The sequence below is a fragment of the Cuculus canorus genome, chromosome 6 (assembly GCF_017976375.1).
Source record: "Cuculus canorus isolate bCucCan1 chromosome 6, bCucCan1.pri, whole genome shotgun sequence".
Taxonomy (NCBI): domain Eukaryota; kingdom Metazoa; phylum Chordata; class Aves; order Cuculiformes; family Cuculidae; genus Cuculus; species Cuculus canorus.
The window spans coordinates 17,259,873-17,276,432 of NC_071406.1; the positions used below are offsets into that span (position 1 = coordinate 17,259,873).

The following is a 16,560-nucleotide window of genomic DNA, read 5'->3' on the forward strand; positions in this document are numbered from 1 at the left end:
GCAACAACGCAACTCTTAGGAGCAGGGAAAAGGGCATTTACACATGTCACAACTTAAGGAAAAAAAACCAAACTCCATTATGATTCCCAGTACAACGAATGCATAACTGAAACACTGAACCTCTTCTTAAAAGATGATTTAATGCATCTGGTTAAAAACCTGTGTATTTAGTGACACACAACCCATGCCTGTGAACTCAGAGCAGTTCAATTTTGTCATTCTTCCATGTAACTTGGACTGAGATTCCTTCTGACAAATACATGGAGTTACTTTTTATCCCAGCAAGGAGAACTAGAGGAAGAAGGGAAGCCCACTTCCTCACAAACAGCAGATAATCACCAGCTTCACTTTTCCCCAAGACACCTACTTGTGCATGTAGAAGAAGATATAACCACTGCGGTCTCTGTCACACTGAACGGTGGCCTCTAGAGTTCTAGACACTTCCAGGTCATTGTAGGTGAACCAGGACTGCTTCTTGATATCATAGACATCACTGATATAGTGACCTTAAAAAAAGAACACATCTTTCTTTCCATGCTGCAGTCCAACCAGTAAGCTGGTAAGCTACATAACCTGGTCCAGCAACCTCTGGCAGATTTAAATGCTAAAAGACCCTGAAGATTCCAGTCCCTCCACCCTTCCTGGTCAATGAGCTGGCAACAAGCAAAAGCAATACCGTGGACCCCATAAGCAATACATCACCCACGTGCCACAAATAGCCTGCTCCCCCACTAGCAAGTCATGACAGCAGACTTGCTTTGCTGCCTGAATTCTTCTCTGCAAATAATCATGCTATGGCAATTCTTTATTACAGACTTTTCAAGGTAGAGAAGAGATGAAGAATAAAATACGGTATCTTTTACCTGAAGATGAGGTGCTTCCGATATGGCTGACGATGCTGATGAGACGATAGGAGTGAGGAAGCTCTCCCGTCTGAAAAGAAAGTCCAATGAAAGCTTTTAGGCATTTGCTTTTGTCCCACGTAGCTTATGGAAAAGATGACTTATACCTGAGATAACAGCTTTGGCTACTGTATTCAATGCTGCAACCCAATCAAGGATTTCAGAGACAGACACTCTGGTTCCAACCAAATGAAGAGTCCTTCCAGAAGCAGGAAAAGGCCTCCCATTTTATTTAATCTTCAGCAAGCCAATCAAAATGCAAAGGAGCCACTCTAACCTCAGAACAGATGCTGGCATGAGCTCTACACTGCAATTCTTCTGAACAACCATTTCCTGAGCGACTTCCACTGGTGTCAGAATCAATCCACCAAATAAACAGAGACAAGCAGAAAGGGCAAACGACGCTTACTGCTGCAGCTTATAGAAATACCCCTGATTCAACAGATTCAACAGCTAATACCAGGCATGTAGCCCAGATTCTCTTTTCCTGCACCTGTAATGTCAGCAGATAACACCCTCTTTTCATGCAGGGAAGACGTTCCATCGGTTCACTGACAAAGCTGAATGACAGTAATTGGCTTTTGACAGTCAGTTTTTAATCCTCTGACCAGGAAACCTCATTGGTGCAATTGACAATAGTCTGAAAATGTAACTCTTGATCCAAGGGTAAGGAAATTGGTAAAGAATTGTAAGAAACTAAAAATTCCTCAAGGAAACTCCAATTATTTAGCCTTTTCCACTCTACGCAGCGCTCCTCTGAGTGAGGCAAGCAGGCCACTTTCACAACACTGCTGCGTGGAGTTCGAGTGTGCTAGCAGCTGGCAGCCCAGCCCAGCTTACAGCTACATTTCACCTAGTGGGAATAAGGTCTTGCCACGACTTCAGTTCTGGTGGAGCAGGATCTAGAAGCCCATGGCGCTCCAACTAAAATACCAGGCTGGCTGAATCCCTTTCTCTCCGCAAGCAAAAATTTCAGTCCCATTGCTTTACGTGCACTAGAACATTTCTAGTATGAAATTACTGTTTCCTTTTCATCAGTATCCATGTCCTAGAGAAACTCAAAGCGTCTCTGCAGCTGTTTTGTTTTTTTTTTTTTAAATTAAAATAACAGAGTGGGACAAACTCTTAAAGATATGAATTATCTATCTTTTCACCTCTGAATGTAAAAGATCTTTCTCAACTCTACATCTGTTCTGTGAAACCACCTCCAACACTAAAACGATGGTAAAGAGGAGGCATATTTTTCAGTTGGCTTTTGAAATCATAGATCACACCTCAGCATTTCTTTTCAGCTCTTCTGCTTCAGCTTCTGAATACTCCATGTCAAGAACATCCTCATTCCCAGAGTCTTCATCAGAACCAACGCTGTCCAGGAGAGAGCTGTTAAACTCTAGATAGCATGGAAACAACAATAACGTGTGAGAAGCCATAGCACACACAAGAATTCACCAAAGAGTAAGGTATATCTACTCACACAAACAAGCACAATAAAATGCTAATGTTTCAAGCTTCTTTTCCAAGAAAAGCAGGAGATACCGGAATTTCCAAATAAAAACTCTCTCCCTGCGCCAACTTGTCGGAGCAATAGTCAAGAAAAGTATTTTGGAGTATAGAATTAATCTTAGCATCATCTCTCTCATATTTTTACAAAAGGGCACCACAGCAATGACAGCTGGGTGAGAGAACAGTGGCAGAACACCCAGCACACTCCAGAGCACTGGTGCTTGGCAGCCAGGACAGATTATTTAAAGAAGTACAGCCAGTCTGGTCAGTGAACTGTAAAGTTTCTGCAATGAGACGCTACGAATTACAGTTTTTACTATAAGTTGCATTAACAAAGTGCATTTTTTCAATTAAAATTGGCATCAAAACACAACTGCTGGCAGCAGGCATCTTTTCATTGTTTTCAATGGTAAGAAGGCTGCTCACCGCAGGAACTTCCAGCTTGCTTGGCTGAACAAAATGCAGCCAGCTTTCTGTAAAGAGCCGGAAGGCACCACTGCTCCCTGTACACGCTGTTCCAAACTTCCTGGGATTTTGCAGCTACCCAACTAGCTTAAGATTTTGTACAGCATTCATTAGGAGAAGTAGCTATGCTTTCACCAGCTAAATTAAAGCTATGAAGCCCTGGGTGGATGAGAAGTTGAGATTAACAAGACACTGCTCAGGATATAAATTTCATCTTAAAGAGACTATCAACGCTTGTTACGATGGAGATGTTTTGCCAAAGAGATGCTCATGCTGCCTGCCTTGTTAAATCATCAGGCGCTAGATTAGTGTAATCTTCTCAGGAACTTTATAGGTGAATCCCTTTAACTGAGAATATTTTACTGCTGGTTTTCACACTGATTCGGGCCAGTCTGCAGCCATTTAGGTAGATCTCTGCATGAAGCACTTGCCATGGGCATTGCTAAACACCACGTCACCCATGGTCCTTGGATAATTAGTGGTTCTTTGATTGAGGCATCACTGGGAACCTTTCTAAGACAAATAACACTAGGTATGCACTCCAAACTATTAGTATCTCCTTGAACAACTGTGGGCTGATGCCTTACAAATGACACGGTAGCAAGTCGAAAAGCATAAGGCAATGCTCATGTTCAAGTTAAGGGGCTGCAGATCAGGAGGGGGAAGGATTTCTAGTGCTGAACTCTTCCCAGCCACGAACCAAGGAAGACCTGAGAGGGACTGGGCACTCAGTTTGACAGAGCTCATCAGGGAAAAGGCCTAGGGCTGAGGGACATTTTAGCAGCATTCAACTTACTACTCTTCAGAAGCAGACACAGGTTCATCCAGACATAATGGAGGACCTTTAAAGGTGCCTGAGCAACTATGAGTATCTTAACACAACAGTTCGTTACTTCTCCCTCTTTGGAGCAGGAATTTTCTCTTGATTATGCTTTGCTTTGCCAAATTGTGTGAAATCCCTCCATGCCAGCCTCACACAAATGTTAAACAGTGCCTGAGGCTCAGCACACTGTCTGGATCTGAAAAAGACAGATAGTGTATTCTGGGGTTCTTTTTGCACCCCTACAGCTACACCTTGCAGTGAGGTCTGTCTCTCTCCTGCCCTGTATCAGACAGACAGATAGAGCACTCCCTCATTTCCCTTGGCAAGGACAGTCTGTCCATAAATCAGCATTAAAACATCAATGCAAGTAAGAAATAATAGCTATGCTCTCTCTGACTAGAGCCATTAGCATGTCAGCTTTTGCTGGGAATGCAAATGTCAAGGTTCATTTTGAGAGAGATATATATATATAAAAAAATGTATTAGGTATTTATTATATATAATTTTATGTAAATATAACATGCTAGAAATACGTATATAAGTATATAAATATATTATATAAATAAAATATATTTGTTAATATATAAAACTGATATCAAAATCTCAAGAGGCTGAAATACGTAAGTTTTTTTATTGTTTCCTGACATTTGCCTTTACAACAAGAGTAAGAAAAGCTGACACGAGCAAAGGCAAACACAACAAGGCACACACCAAAAAAGCATGAAATCCCAGCTGTCTTAGGACCCTCAGGAGCTGCACCCATACAAACAGATCTACTTCCCCTCACAAGCAACATCCTGGAAGAAGTTAAATGAGTTTCACCTTGTAGACTTAATTCTGTGGCTCGTTTAAGGTCATCATCCTCTTTTTGTTCTCGTGCCTCCTGATGGAAAGAGAACAAAACTTAGCTCATTGAGACATTACACTGTTTAAAATTCTTGTAGTGCTCTTTTTCCATTGAAACTGCGCTGCTCTGGCTTCTACAACAAACCTGACATTGTAGATTAAAGGTTCCATGTGAAGGAATGTTTGCAACCAGTGAGAGTCCAGTGTTCCCGTGCAACAGAACCTGGGACAAACCTTCATTAAGGCTTGTCAAAGCTCCTGAAGTTTGGTATGCAGCAGAGCAAGTCTCTAGTAACACCAAACGCTTTCTCTGGGTCATTAGTTTGGAAAGCATCTGCATGAATTTGCCAGCCTTAGCTGAGGAAAGCTGTCACTTACTCACAAAGCTCCTCATGCTTCAGCAAAATTTAGACTTCTCCTGTCCAAAGCTGAGTCATTAAAAATAATAACATCTGTCAGGATTTAAGACTTCTGGAAGCAGAGCCAGGGGTTCTGTGTAACAGGTGTAATTCACAAAGGCAAAATGCAAAAAAAGGCACCACTAAACTAAACAACCAGGTATTAAAAGTATTACCATGAACAAGTAGCAAAGAAACCTCAAGTCAACAAACCCATCTAATCTTTGGATACCATCACGCCACTGTTCCTCCCACAACTCTTGAAAGCTTGGAGCTACAGCAAGGCATATAATATTTAATGAGCTGGCTTCTGAACTCAGAGTTTGAATGCACCTGAATACAGAAACCTAACTATGTATTTCAAATCAAGACAACCGCAGCTACCACATTTCCATGCCTGAACCATTAGAATGGCAGATTTTCGCTTCAGAACTGTAGCAGAACAACATTCAAAGGGCAGTTTTACATTATTAGCGCAAGGTCTTTTATCTCACCATTTCTAAAGCATTTGGGGATCTTTGTTAAGACTGCTCAGCATCGCTGAATCAAAGCTACATCTGGCATGGAACATACCAACCAGCACCTCATAATGAGAGAAAAATCCAAGAGCCATGGAAACATCAGATCTCATAAGGAAAACCACGACAGCTTTAGTATTAATAGAGAGCAGACAAGGGCACCAATTTAAAGAAAGTCCTGGCTAGGCGCTTGCTTCACTCTCAGTGGCTCAGTTAAAGTTGTGGAAATGAGTTACAGGTCTTGAAATTCAAGTGGAATCCAGATGGTTAGCACACAGGCCGAGATCCCAGTTCTTTCCAATTATAACTTAAAAAGACTTGGTTTAGGCTACATTATTTGGAATCCTTCTTCCAATTTACTAACAGGAAAGGATCATGTAAATACGCAGTTCCCATATTCTTCACAAAGCATCTCTTACTTGCTTGTACCACAAACAAGGCACTGGGACAGAGAGATATTTAACCTGACCTGGCATGGCCTCAGCTTTGAAACCTGCCTACCTCACCTTAAGTCTTGATGTGACAAACTGCAAGCAGCAACTGCTGGGGAACCTAAGGGTGGGCTTGGTTCTTGGTAACAGACAGTAAGAGTTTAGTTTATCCTCATTTTTATGTAATGGTACAAGCCAGCGTATAAATGTGCATGGAAAGCTTTGGGAATTCTGCAGGTCTGTGATGTGATACATGGTTTCCAAAATAGAAACAAACCCAGATGTATCCAGGTCACTCTGACACTGGCCCTGGAAGAAAAGCAAACCTTTTTTCCTCCGTTTGTCTCAAAAAAGCACCAGAGTCCCTGCCTGAACACAAGCTCAGGTTTCCAGTGTTGGGCAAGACAACTCAAGGACGCAAACTTTATTTCTTACTTGCTCTTGAAGGCTTTGAGCCAATGCCTGCTGAAGTTCTTGTTCTTCCCTCTCTCTCTCCATATCATACTGCTGCAGCCAGTCAACCTCCCCCTGGGAGCCTTCAGGAGTCTTGTTTTCCTTATTCTCATCAAAATCTTTAGTTATCTCGGCAAAATTGGCAGGACCTGAGGAATCAGAAAATACAGTTATGCTTTTCTGGGTCTTCCGTTTGTTACCAGCTAAATCCTCTTAAATGACCACAATCCTTGCAGCACAGTGACATCTACTGACAGGGAGAGCTCACCAGCCAGAAAGCAAATACGTAAGTGTCAATCAGAAAAAGCTTCAAATAGCAGTCTTATACTTACGTTAACAGGTGTAAGATGAACCATTTCTGTTCCTGTTTTATTCTTAGCCTTTTATGTTCACTCAGAAACAGCAACTTTAACTAAAGGAAGATCTCACACATCACTAGGTTCCTGCAGTCATGAAGCTGACACTTGAATTTCTTTAGGAGCCACGGATTATAAACATTTGCATTGCATATTATACCTCAGAGTGCAACAGACAAAGCCACAATTAAAGTCAAATCATATGTAAGACAGAGGGAAGCATAAATCTCACGCGGCATTTAAATTTGTCAGCTCCTGTGTCATGTAAGAGCGTCAGTATTGCCAACACTATCTACAGCTTTACAAGTTAAAGTGCCAAGATTTAACTTTTCAGCTCACCTTTAAAGAGAACACCATGGCAGAAATATTTTACAAAACTTCTGGCACGAACATTCATTCATCCACTGCAAACATCTCCTCCTGCAGCTGCAGGACACTTGGATTCTCCCATTTGCTTGCATCTCAGAAAGAGTCAAGCCCTGTTCCAACAGCTATTGTGCAGCAACATGTGAAACTTTCCAGTTTTACCCTATGCAGACTTCAGTATCTGCTTGTCAGTCATTAGCAAGGATTACACAAGGCAGTCTCAGTATCCGTGACCTCTTAAACACAAGATCACCAGGACTATAATCCATCAGTCTAATCCTCTTATGATGAAAACCAAAACAGAATTCATTACATGACCTTTGAAAACCTTCAGCGTAAGAAAAAATACTAACTTGATTCACATAACTGTTATTTGAGGGTCACATAGCAGAAGAGACATCTTCTGTCATACCTGAATCAGCCTTTCTTGAAAGCACCACAAATGATTCAGTGTTTACAAAACAAAATTATTACTAGCAGTAACAAGAAATGGACCAAGTTAGATCCCTCATGTTTAGAATCACCTTGTCTGATAACTGCAAGGGATGCTTTGCTGTACGTTTCCCTTAAATAGAACTTAGGGTTGTGAACTCATGGCGTATTGCGTTCAGCTGCCGTAACTGGTAACTCAATATACACAGATACAGATCTCATCCAAATGCCAAACCATATGCTTTGAGTAGCACTTGGGTTTTGTGGTCATACACAGTCAAACACAGAAAGCCGAATGCAATGTTGAGCGTTTAACTGTATACTTAATCAGAAAAAAACTTCTACTAAGCACATACTTTTTGCTTAAGTGTCACGATAATTACATTGTACTTTCCAAAGAAAACCTGGAGAGAGAGACCTTTATGTGGCTCCACCCTCACTCTTTCAGCAACCATAAGCAACACCAGTGCATTTAAAGGATGGCACAACAGGGCTGATCACAGACTTAGTTTTCTTATGCACTGCCTTCCAACATGAAAGCTGTCAAGAGTTTTCCATCGAAACAAGTGTGATTCTTGGTAATACAGTGGGGTTTTTGTTGCTAACATTTAACCTCCTGGCTCTTAGAGGAGAAGGAGAGCTTATTGCTGGCCTGTTTTTCCAGGCTAGCGGAATTAAAAATTTGACTAAAAGCATGCAGCACACCACGAACGATAAACACTTAAATCTCCTGCAGCCAGCTAGAGGAAGACACTCGATTTCCCCCCACACTGAGATCAAACAGGCTCCTTCTTGTACTTAACTGTGTTTCTGGGTCAGAGACCATGATTCACATGATGAGTGCCTTGTGCTCAAGTGCCTACTCTCAATGTAAAAAGTATTAGAAAAAATTACAGAGATAGAGCTAAACGCATCAGTAATTAGTGACAAAATAACTGCATTTATGAAAGCATTCTAGTGTTACGCACCTCAGACATCCCTCTTACACACCAGTAAGGCAAACACTGCTACCATGCTGCCCAGGCTGCAGCAGCTCCAGAAATAGTTTCCGACAATGGTAAACTAAGTTCAGATACTGACAAACCTTGGTAAATTAGATCATCTGGTATGGGAACCAGTGGAAGCATGTGTTAATCGAGAGAGAAAAGAATGGAAATTAACTCTGAAGATGACCTTACCTTGATCAGAGAGGTAACAGACATACAAGAAAATACATTTTCACCATTCAGTGAACTATGTGTTTTATAAACAGGGAAACTGCAAGAAAACTTTGACAAAGCCGGGCAGTTTCAGCAGCACCCGTGCACCCAGATTCTGCCACCATATGATATTAATGCTCTGCTATCAGTAACACACTTTAGCTTGCTACAGCCCAATTAACATGGTTATTTTGCCTTACCTGAGTCTAATGATGCTTTGGGTTTCTCCATCTCCATAGATTCCAGGTTTTCCGGCAATTCCTGAATTTCGTCGTCTCCAAAACCAGTGTCTGGGCTGCTTGTGGGCTTATCTTCATCATGGCTCAGAGACAGAGAAGCTTCCCTTTTGCTAATCTCTAAGACAGCTGCTAGCAGCTCATCTTCACTCATCCCATCAAAACCAGCATTACCCAGCTCAGGTTTATCACCTTCCATTTTACTTCTTTTTGAACCCTAGAGATGAATGGAGTTACGATTAAGTTCTTGAATAAGCAGATACACAGCACCAGCCTTAGATTTCTGTGGAGGTTTTTTCTAATTATTTTATTAACCCCAGGGAGCAGGAGCTTGGCTCTGTCAACACTAAACATAACTATATGAGAATCAACGGAGACACAACCTTTGCAGCTACATTCATTCCAAAGGATAATATTTAAATAAAAACTACAAACGGTTTTTACAGGCCCTGTGTATTAACATACACAAGGTAACTCTCCATTTTTCCCCTCCTTTCCCTGAATGTGTGTTCCACCTTCAGGTTGGGGTGAATCCCCAAGCCTCTGGCAAAATAGCCAGTGCTAAAATACTGAGGCATAAGTAGCAAAATAGCAAGTTTATTAACAAAGCAAGGCGAAGCAGCAACAGGCAAGCAACTGAACTTGAACACAGGAATGGAAGAACAGGAACTGAAATCAGTCTCATACGAAGAGCAATTAAAATTCAGTTTGATGCTGCAGAGCTGCATACAAAATCTTATGGAGGGGATGGGACTCTGCAAGCCAAGTAAGAAAACAGCTAAACAGGGAAAGGGGGAATTATTCTTTCCTAACGAGAACAGAATGACTTTAAATTGGAAGAAAGGAAAAACACTTTAGCCTTAATCTGAATTTTTATTTTCTGTTTTCCTAAAACTGATGCTCATCAATTCCTAAACCACATTGATTTGCAACTAGCATAGTTATCTCAATAATTCCAATATTAACTGTTAATTAGTCAGTTACCTCCACACAGACATATTTAACCATTATGCTACTCACTATACGCTTAGATTTCCCCTCCTATATTATTTAAAAAATGGGGCAAAAAGCATTTCTATTAAAAGGTACTTATCCAGCTCTTATTCCAAACTGCATTTAGGTGGAACTCAGAACTTCATTAAAGATTCACAAAAATATGTTTTTACTGACGCTTTTTACTTAAACACAAGCAGCTTTTGATGATCAAGACTAGTTTTATACAGCAAACATTCTGTATTAAAACTGTCTTATCAAACAAGATTAGCAAAGGAATTAGGAAGCTAAATTGCTCATTTCTAGACATCCTGCCCTCCAAGAATTAGAACTAACAAATTTAAACCTTTCTCCTCACATCTCCTCATAGACTGAGTAAGGAAAGCAGAGTACCTGCTTTTTAAGCTTTCTCATTTCTCTCTCTGCACCTGTAGGCTACTAACGTCAAAACTGGTTTAGCTCTTCAGCAAGCTCTATTCCAGGCACTTTGCCAACAACTACCACCAATTCAGTGGGTGGACTTTAAAGACTTGGCAGCATCTGTACATTATTTGAATACAACTTTTCTATTAGAAATTATTTGCATAGATTTTACGTAGCTTGGGCTCTAAGGCAGCCTGCTTTACATAAATGCTTTTTAAAAGTGCTTCAAATACTACTTCATCTTCAGAGGCAGAAAACACAGAAATCGCTGTTCTGCTCACTTAGCTGGATAACTGCTACTTGCCCCTCCATCCCAATGTTGTATCCACCCACTGTTCCAGCAGTTCCCCCACATGGCAGGGCTGCTTTGCAAGCAGTGTCCCGTAGGGGAAATAATGATATAATGGCTGTACAAAGCGACTGCCAAGCCCCTAATGCAGCCGCATCCACAGCTGCTACGAGAGGTGTATCAGGGAAAATGGTGCAGCAGCAGCAGTAATAACACTGCAAAGGATCAGGTCCTCCCAGGACAACACAGGGAAGGGCAGAGGATCTGGTTAATGATAGCAGATGGTCGGTCAGGCTTGTGGTCGAGGAGAGACCAACATGCACGGCCACAAATAAAGTAATTTATGTGGAATCATCACCACCACCGTCTCTTTCCCACAACTGGCTGGAAAACCTGTAAATAATAAGCTATTCAAATTAATAGGCTTTATTCCCACACTTTCTGCACTCACAGGGCTTGTGTGACAGAGGCTACATATACTTGTTCACAAACAAAACTCAAGGAAGAGTAACTTAGAACAGTTTGGAACACTTTTTCTGTGAGGGAATTCAAAACCAATCAGTTTTCCTTCCCCCAGCCACAGCCAACTGTAGATGTGCCATGCAGGACAGCAGCTGCCTACTTTGTCCCCAAGACCTTCAAAGGATTTTCTGCTTTCTCCCAAAGCAATACATTCCATTCCTGAGCATCAGGAAGCTCTCCCTTAGTAATTCATCTAAAAATTACTGTCTGCAATTTAGTCTATTACTTTTTGTTCTACCCACCACGGAAAAGCACGGAAACCAGCACAAGAGCTTCTATTAATTTCTTTCCCTTATTCAAAAACGCAAGCTCCACTTAGGTTTCTCCTTAAACTAAGGACTCAAGTTCACTTGGCTGCACTTTCTGCTAAAATTCTTCCTTTCTAGACCTCTGACTGTTCATGATCTTCTCCTCTGGCCCCTTTTCAATCAATCTATAACTCTTTGGAATGCAAAGCCCAAAGCTGGATACAGAATTCCAGCTGAAGCTCAATGCCGAGGAGAAAAAGGAAGGATAACTTCATGCAACCTGTAGGTTGTGTCTCTTGTCTATGCACTTGTGTTTTCAACCAGCCCGACCTTGCAATCGACTGTGACCGTTCAGCTCCTCTCTGAAGGCCTGCTGCTTTCTCAGCTGTTCCCATCCCACATTTACAGTCATTAGTCCTTCTAAGATTAGCACTTTTAGTCTGTTCCGCCTAAACAATCCCTTCTATTTTTAGGCAATTTCTCAAATTTGTCAACATCATTATTAACTGTAGTTCTGAGCCCTTCTCAGCTCTGGGTCTTCTGAAAATTTAAAACTCATTATCTATTTCATCATTTATTAAACACTCTGTGGATCAGGGATCCTCCCTTGTTTGACCTTCCTATCAGATCAGAAACTTTAAGTATCTACCTCTTGTTACCACAAGTTGCTGCTTCATTAAAATAACCTCATGAACAGTGTCATACCTTTAGGGAAGCAGAGATCCAGTACACTTGTCCTAAGCCCTTGGCCTGCAACACTAATAGAAGAAAGTAGTACTGCAAGATAATCCTCTAAGCTTCTTGCTTTGCTTTCCCTCCTGGGTCATCATTCTTCCCCACACAACTCATCTACCTGTTATTACACTGGCCTGATAGAGGCAAAAAATATCTTGGCAACGTTAATACTAGTCACAACGAGGAGCTCTAAGGCAATTCCAAGTTAACTGTACCTTTACACCAATGAGCTTAATCTCTACATAATTCTACGTGCCCACCTCCAAAGACTGATAGGTTCAGTTTCTAAGAGCTTTTAAAAAGCCACACTTGAAAGGGGACATGGATTGGATGTGCAAGACATTCTCTCAACTGATTATTTTGCTTAGCCAACTGGTACCTGATCTCATTTAATCAAGGGCTTTACTGCATAATTTTATTATCGACAGCCCATTAGATTTTCAGCCTGGAAACATTAGTGAAAGTTACCCCAGGGACTGAAAAAATGCAGCTGGTACACACAACCTGAAAACTTCAGTGCGGTTGCAACCTCTGTTCCCAGTGGAACCCAAGACAATGGTACAGACAGGTCAATTAGTGAAGCACTTCCTTCCAGCACCGCAGTGCTAATTAGGAGGAAAAAAAACAATCTTACATCAGTTGTACTCAAGGTCTATGTTAGGAAAAGGTCTGTATATGAAAACCTGTGGCTTCCCACCCCTTACCTTCTCTGGCTCTTCTTGCAGTTGTTGCTGATCTCTGCTCTGTATGTTACACAACCTTTGGCTATGGGCAACAGAGCGTTTCAGTGGCTCATCGTCACTGTCGGAATCCACATAGAGTGCGGTGGAGCTCTTTGACTTAAAAGTGTATTTTCTGCAAATTAAAAGCATGGCTATAAAACTTCACAGCATTGTATGGATCTGTTCCAAAGTAGCCGTTACAGAAGTGTTGCGCCTGGCTCTCCCATCGCAGCGCAGCACAATTTGAGGAACAAACTGCAACGACTGACAATGAAAGTTTACTAGCATAGGAGACAGACTTTGAAAAAAAGCAATCTCTTACTAGGTCAACTGACACTTCTTCATGCCTGCATCAGCAACTTACAACCTTAAAAGTTACAAAGTGTGTGGCTCTTGATTCTAAGGCCAAAGATTTTGCCCTACATTATCCAGCAATCCTGTACGGTATTCATCTGAATCAAGCCCACAGTAATAAGCAGAACTCGGCACAAATCATTTGACTTCTGAAGTTTACTAAGCTGGACACAAGACTTCCCATGTCATTACTGGGACATAAAACCCACAAATCTACACTTCCCAGTTTTCCCAATTGCTCTTTCATAAGATAAATTCTTGCTTCTTCAGAAAAGAAGGCAAGGGAGTCTGGGGAGTTACGATTTCTGCTCAGTGAGGAAATCTGATCTTTGAGGATTCCACAATGCAAAACTATTCAGTGTGATGGCACATTTTTCACTACAAAAACTGGCTTTTCAAAACAGGCTACAAAAGCAGAGCGCTCTCATCTTTGCAAATAGACTTAAGGACTAACCACCTGTTCCTAAAACACACACTGGGGCTCCATAGAGCCAGGATAGTGAAAAAGAGTGAGATTGCAGAACTAGAATCCATTTTGCTTCTTATATATGTGACTTGCAACTACAAATACAAGCTGGTTTAAGGTAGCTGGCACGGACAAATCATTGTACAAACTAAATCCAGTTCTCATTCTGATACTCAGCCTTCTGTCTAAAAAAAAAAAAAAAAATCACCTTCGCTTACTTGCAAATAGCCAAAGGTTCTCAAGAGAAACGCTAAGATGCTCATGACAAGTAGGTAAATTGTACCATTGCTATTAATTTCAGCTAGAATGTAACATCAATAAAACTCTGACATGAAAAAGACAGTAGTAGAAATAATTTACTACAATAGAAAAAAACAAATACAAAAAGTGGAAAGATTTAAGACAAATAATTAGAAAATCTTTAAAATGTCTTAAGAATTACCCAATGAAACCCCAGGCCAGGGCATTTCAGAGCTATAACTCACCTACAAGGAGTGGAAGTGCTTACAGTACAGGAATTCACCATTTGAGAGGCTTTCAATGGACGGGACCTATTAAAAAAACCAAAGTATTTATCGCAGCAGTTACAGTCTTTAAAAAATAGGTGTTTACTTGTCTGCTATGCATGCAAATCCATAACCTAAGAAAGGAAAGGGAAAGGCTGTGGATGTAGTCTACTTGGACTTCAGTAAAGCCTTTCACAGTTTCTCACAGCATTCTGCTTCAGAAACTGTCAGCCTCTGGCCTGGACAGGCTCACACTCTCCTGGGTTGAAAACTGGTTGGATGACCAGGCCCAGAGAGTGGTGGTCAATGGAGTTAACTCCAGCTGGAGGCCAGTCACAAGTGGGGTTCCTCAGGGCTCGGTACTGGCTCCAGCCCTGTTCAATGTCTTTATCAATGACCTGGATGAAGGCATTGAGTGCACCCTTAGCAAGTTTGAGATGACACTAAGCTGGGTGGAAGCGTAGATCTGATGGAGGGTAGGGAGGCTCTGCAAAGGGATCTGAACAGGCTGGACCACTGGGCTGAGACCAATGGCATGAGGTTTAACAAGGCCAAATGCCAGGTCCTGCACTTGGGGCATAACAACACTATGCAGTGCTACAGACCAGGAGAAGTCTGGCTAGAAAGCTGCCTAGAGGAGAAGAACCTGGGGGTGTTGGTTGACAGCTGACTGAACATGAGCCAGCAGTGTGCCCAGGTGGCCAAGAAGGCCAATGGCATCTTGGCTTGTATCAGAAACGGCGTGACCAGCAGGTCCAGGAAGGTTATTCTCCCTCTGTACTCGGCACTGGTGAGACCGCACCTTGAGTACTGTGTTCAGTTCTGGGCCCCTCACCACAAGAAGGATGTTGAGGCTCTGGAGTGTGTCCAGAGAAGAGCGACGAAGCTGGTGAGGGGGCTGGACAACAAGCCTTATGAGGAGCGGCTGAGGGAAGTGGGGTTGTTTAGCCTGGAGAAGAGGAGGCTGAAGGGAGACCTTATTGCTCTCTACAACTACCTGAAAGGAGGTTGTGGGAGAGGAGGGAGCTGGCCTCTTCTCCCAAGTGACAGAGGACAGGACAAGGGGGAATGGCCTCAAGCTCTGCCAGGGGAGGTTCAGGCTGGACATCAAGAAAAAATTTTTCATGGAAAGGGTCATTGGGCAGTGGAATAGGCTGCCCAGGGAGGTGGTTGAGTCACCTTCCCTGGAGGTGTTTAAGGGACGGGTGGATGAGGTGCCCACAGGCATGGTTTAGGGAGTGTTAGGAATGGTTGGACTCGATGACCAAGTGGGTCCCTTCCAACCTAGTGATTCTATGATTCTATGTAGAATATCATTATGTACCTGCTAATTGCCTAGATTTAGAGTAATAACTCCATCGTGCTATGAATACACAACAGTTGTTCAAAACCATATGTAAGCCTTTAATCTTGATTCACTTCTTAGCGATGCACCCTTAGGGACAAGCTCACAAATTAAAGGCTTTGGGCTCCCACGTCAAGACAGCTCATTCCTTTATTTTCCATTCCCACTAACATTTGAGTTCCTGCTCCCAAACCACAGCCTCCTGCTGCTGTCTGGATAAGCTGGTTTTCTGGCATGTCCCATGTCTCTGTTTCTCATCCTTTACCTGGATTCTTCTAAACAAACTTCCTGCTCCATTTAATTCTTTCTCAGGCTCCTCAAAGTCCATCACTATCACTACACACCTATCCACCAGATGGCTGCCAATGCAGAAATCTCTTCCAATCTTCCTGGGGCTGCTTCTCTCTAGCCTGGTCACCCTTCTGCTCTCTAGCCAATCAGAATGGTTTTGATGACTGATAAAACACACTGGAAATCTATTTCAGACATTTTCAAGTATTTCAGCTCTGGGTAGCTTGAGCTGCTTGTGGTGTGTAAGTGGTAAAGATTTAAAGTAAACTCCTGCAAAAAAAATCCATGTTGATCTCAAACACCTCTAAAAGTTCAGCACATGCCAAACTGCTGAGCGCGTACACCAGATATGCCCCAACTTGCTACAGTTACCATGGTTATGTCCCTAGGCAGGGACCACAAGAGTCCTGGGCATTTCTTGTTCCTTACTCTGCCACATTTAATCTCTGTCTTATGACAAGCAGCTGTACAGAAATAACTGTCATGGGGAGAAGCAGAGGGTACTTTCAGCATGTGACGTGCTCAGATAGTGCAGTGGCACAGGAAAGAATGAAAAATGAATGACAATGAAGGTGATGCAAGTGGAAATTAGCATAGCAAGGTATGATGTTACACCTCCTAAACAGAGCTAAACGTTCTGTGGAGGGAAAGGTACTCTAGATTGTTTTGAACCAAGGCATAAATTTTAGAAATTACTAACAGAAGTTCTCTGAAAAAGGACAGGAAAGCTATTTGCAA

At 42.0% G+C, this 16,560-nt stretch overlaps 1 protein-coding gene across 2 annotated transcripts in view; it reads right to left on the reverse strand.

Moving 5' to 3' along the window:
- Positions 1 to 16,560, reverse strand: part of USP37 (ubiquitin specific peptidase 37) — a 38,815-nt gene that overhangs the window by 4,055 nt on the left and 18,200 nt on the right. For both annotated transcript variants that reach the window (XM_054070233.1, XM_054070232.1), the window contains exons 16-23: positions 14,166 to 14,231; positions 12,843 to 12,993; positions 8,893 to 9,145; positions 6,322 to 6,488; positions 4,516 to 4,576; positions 2,177 to 2,292; positions 864 to 933; positions 368 to 506 (exon numbers count right to left, since the gene is read on the reverse strand). In XM_054070233.1, the coding sequence (XP_053926208.1) occupies positions 368 to 506; positions 864 to 933; positions 2,177 to 2,292; positions 4,516 to 4,576; positions 6,322 to 6,488; positions 8,893 to 9,145; positions 12,843 to 12,993; positions 14,166 to 14,231 (1,023 nt within the window). The remainder of the gene's footprint in view (positions 1 to 367; positions 507 to 863; positions 934 to 2,176; positions 2,293 to 4,515; positions 4,577 to 6,321; positions 6,489 to 8,892; positions 9,146 to 12,842; positions 12,994 to 14,165; positions 14,232 to 16,560) is intronic.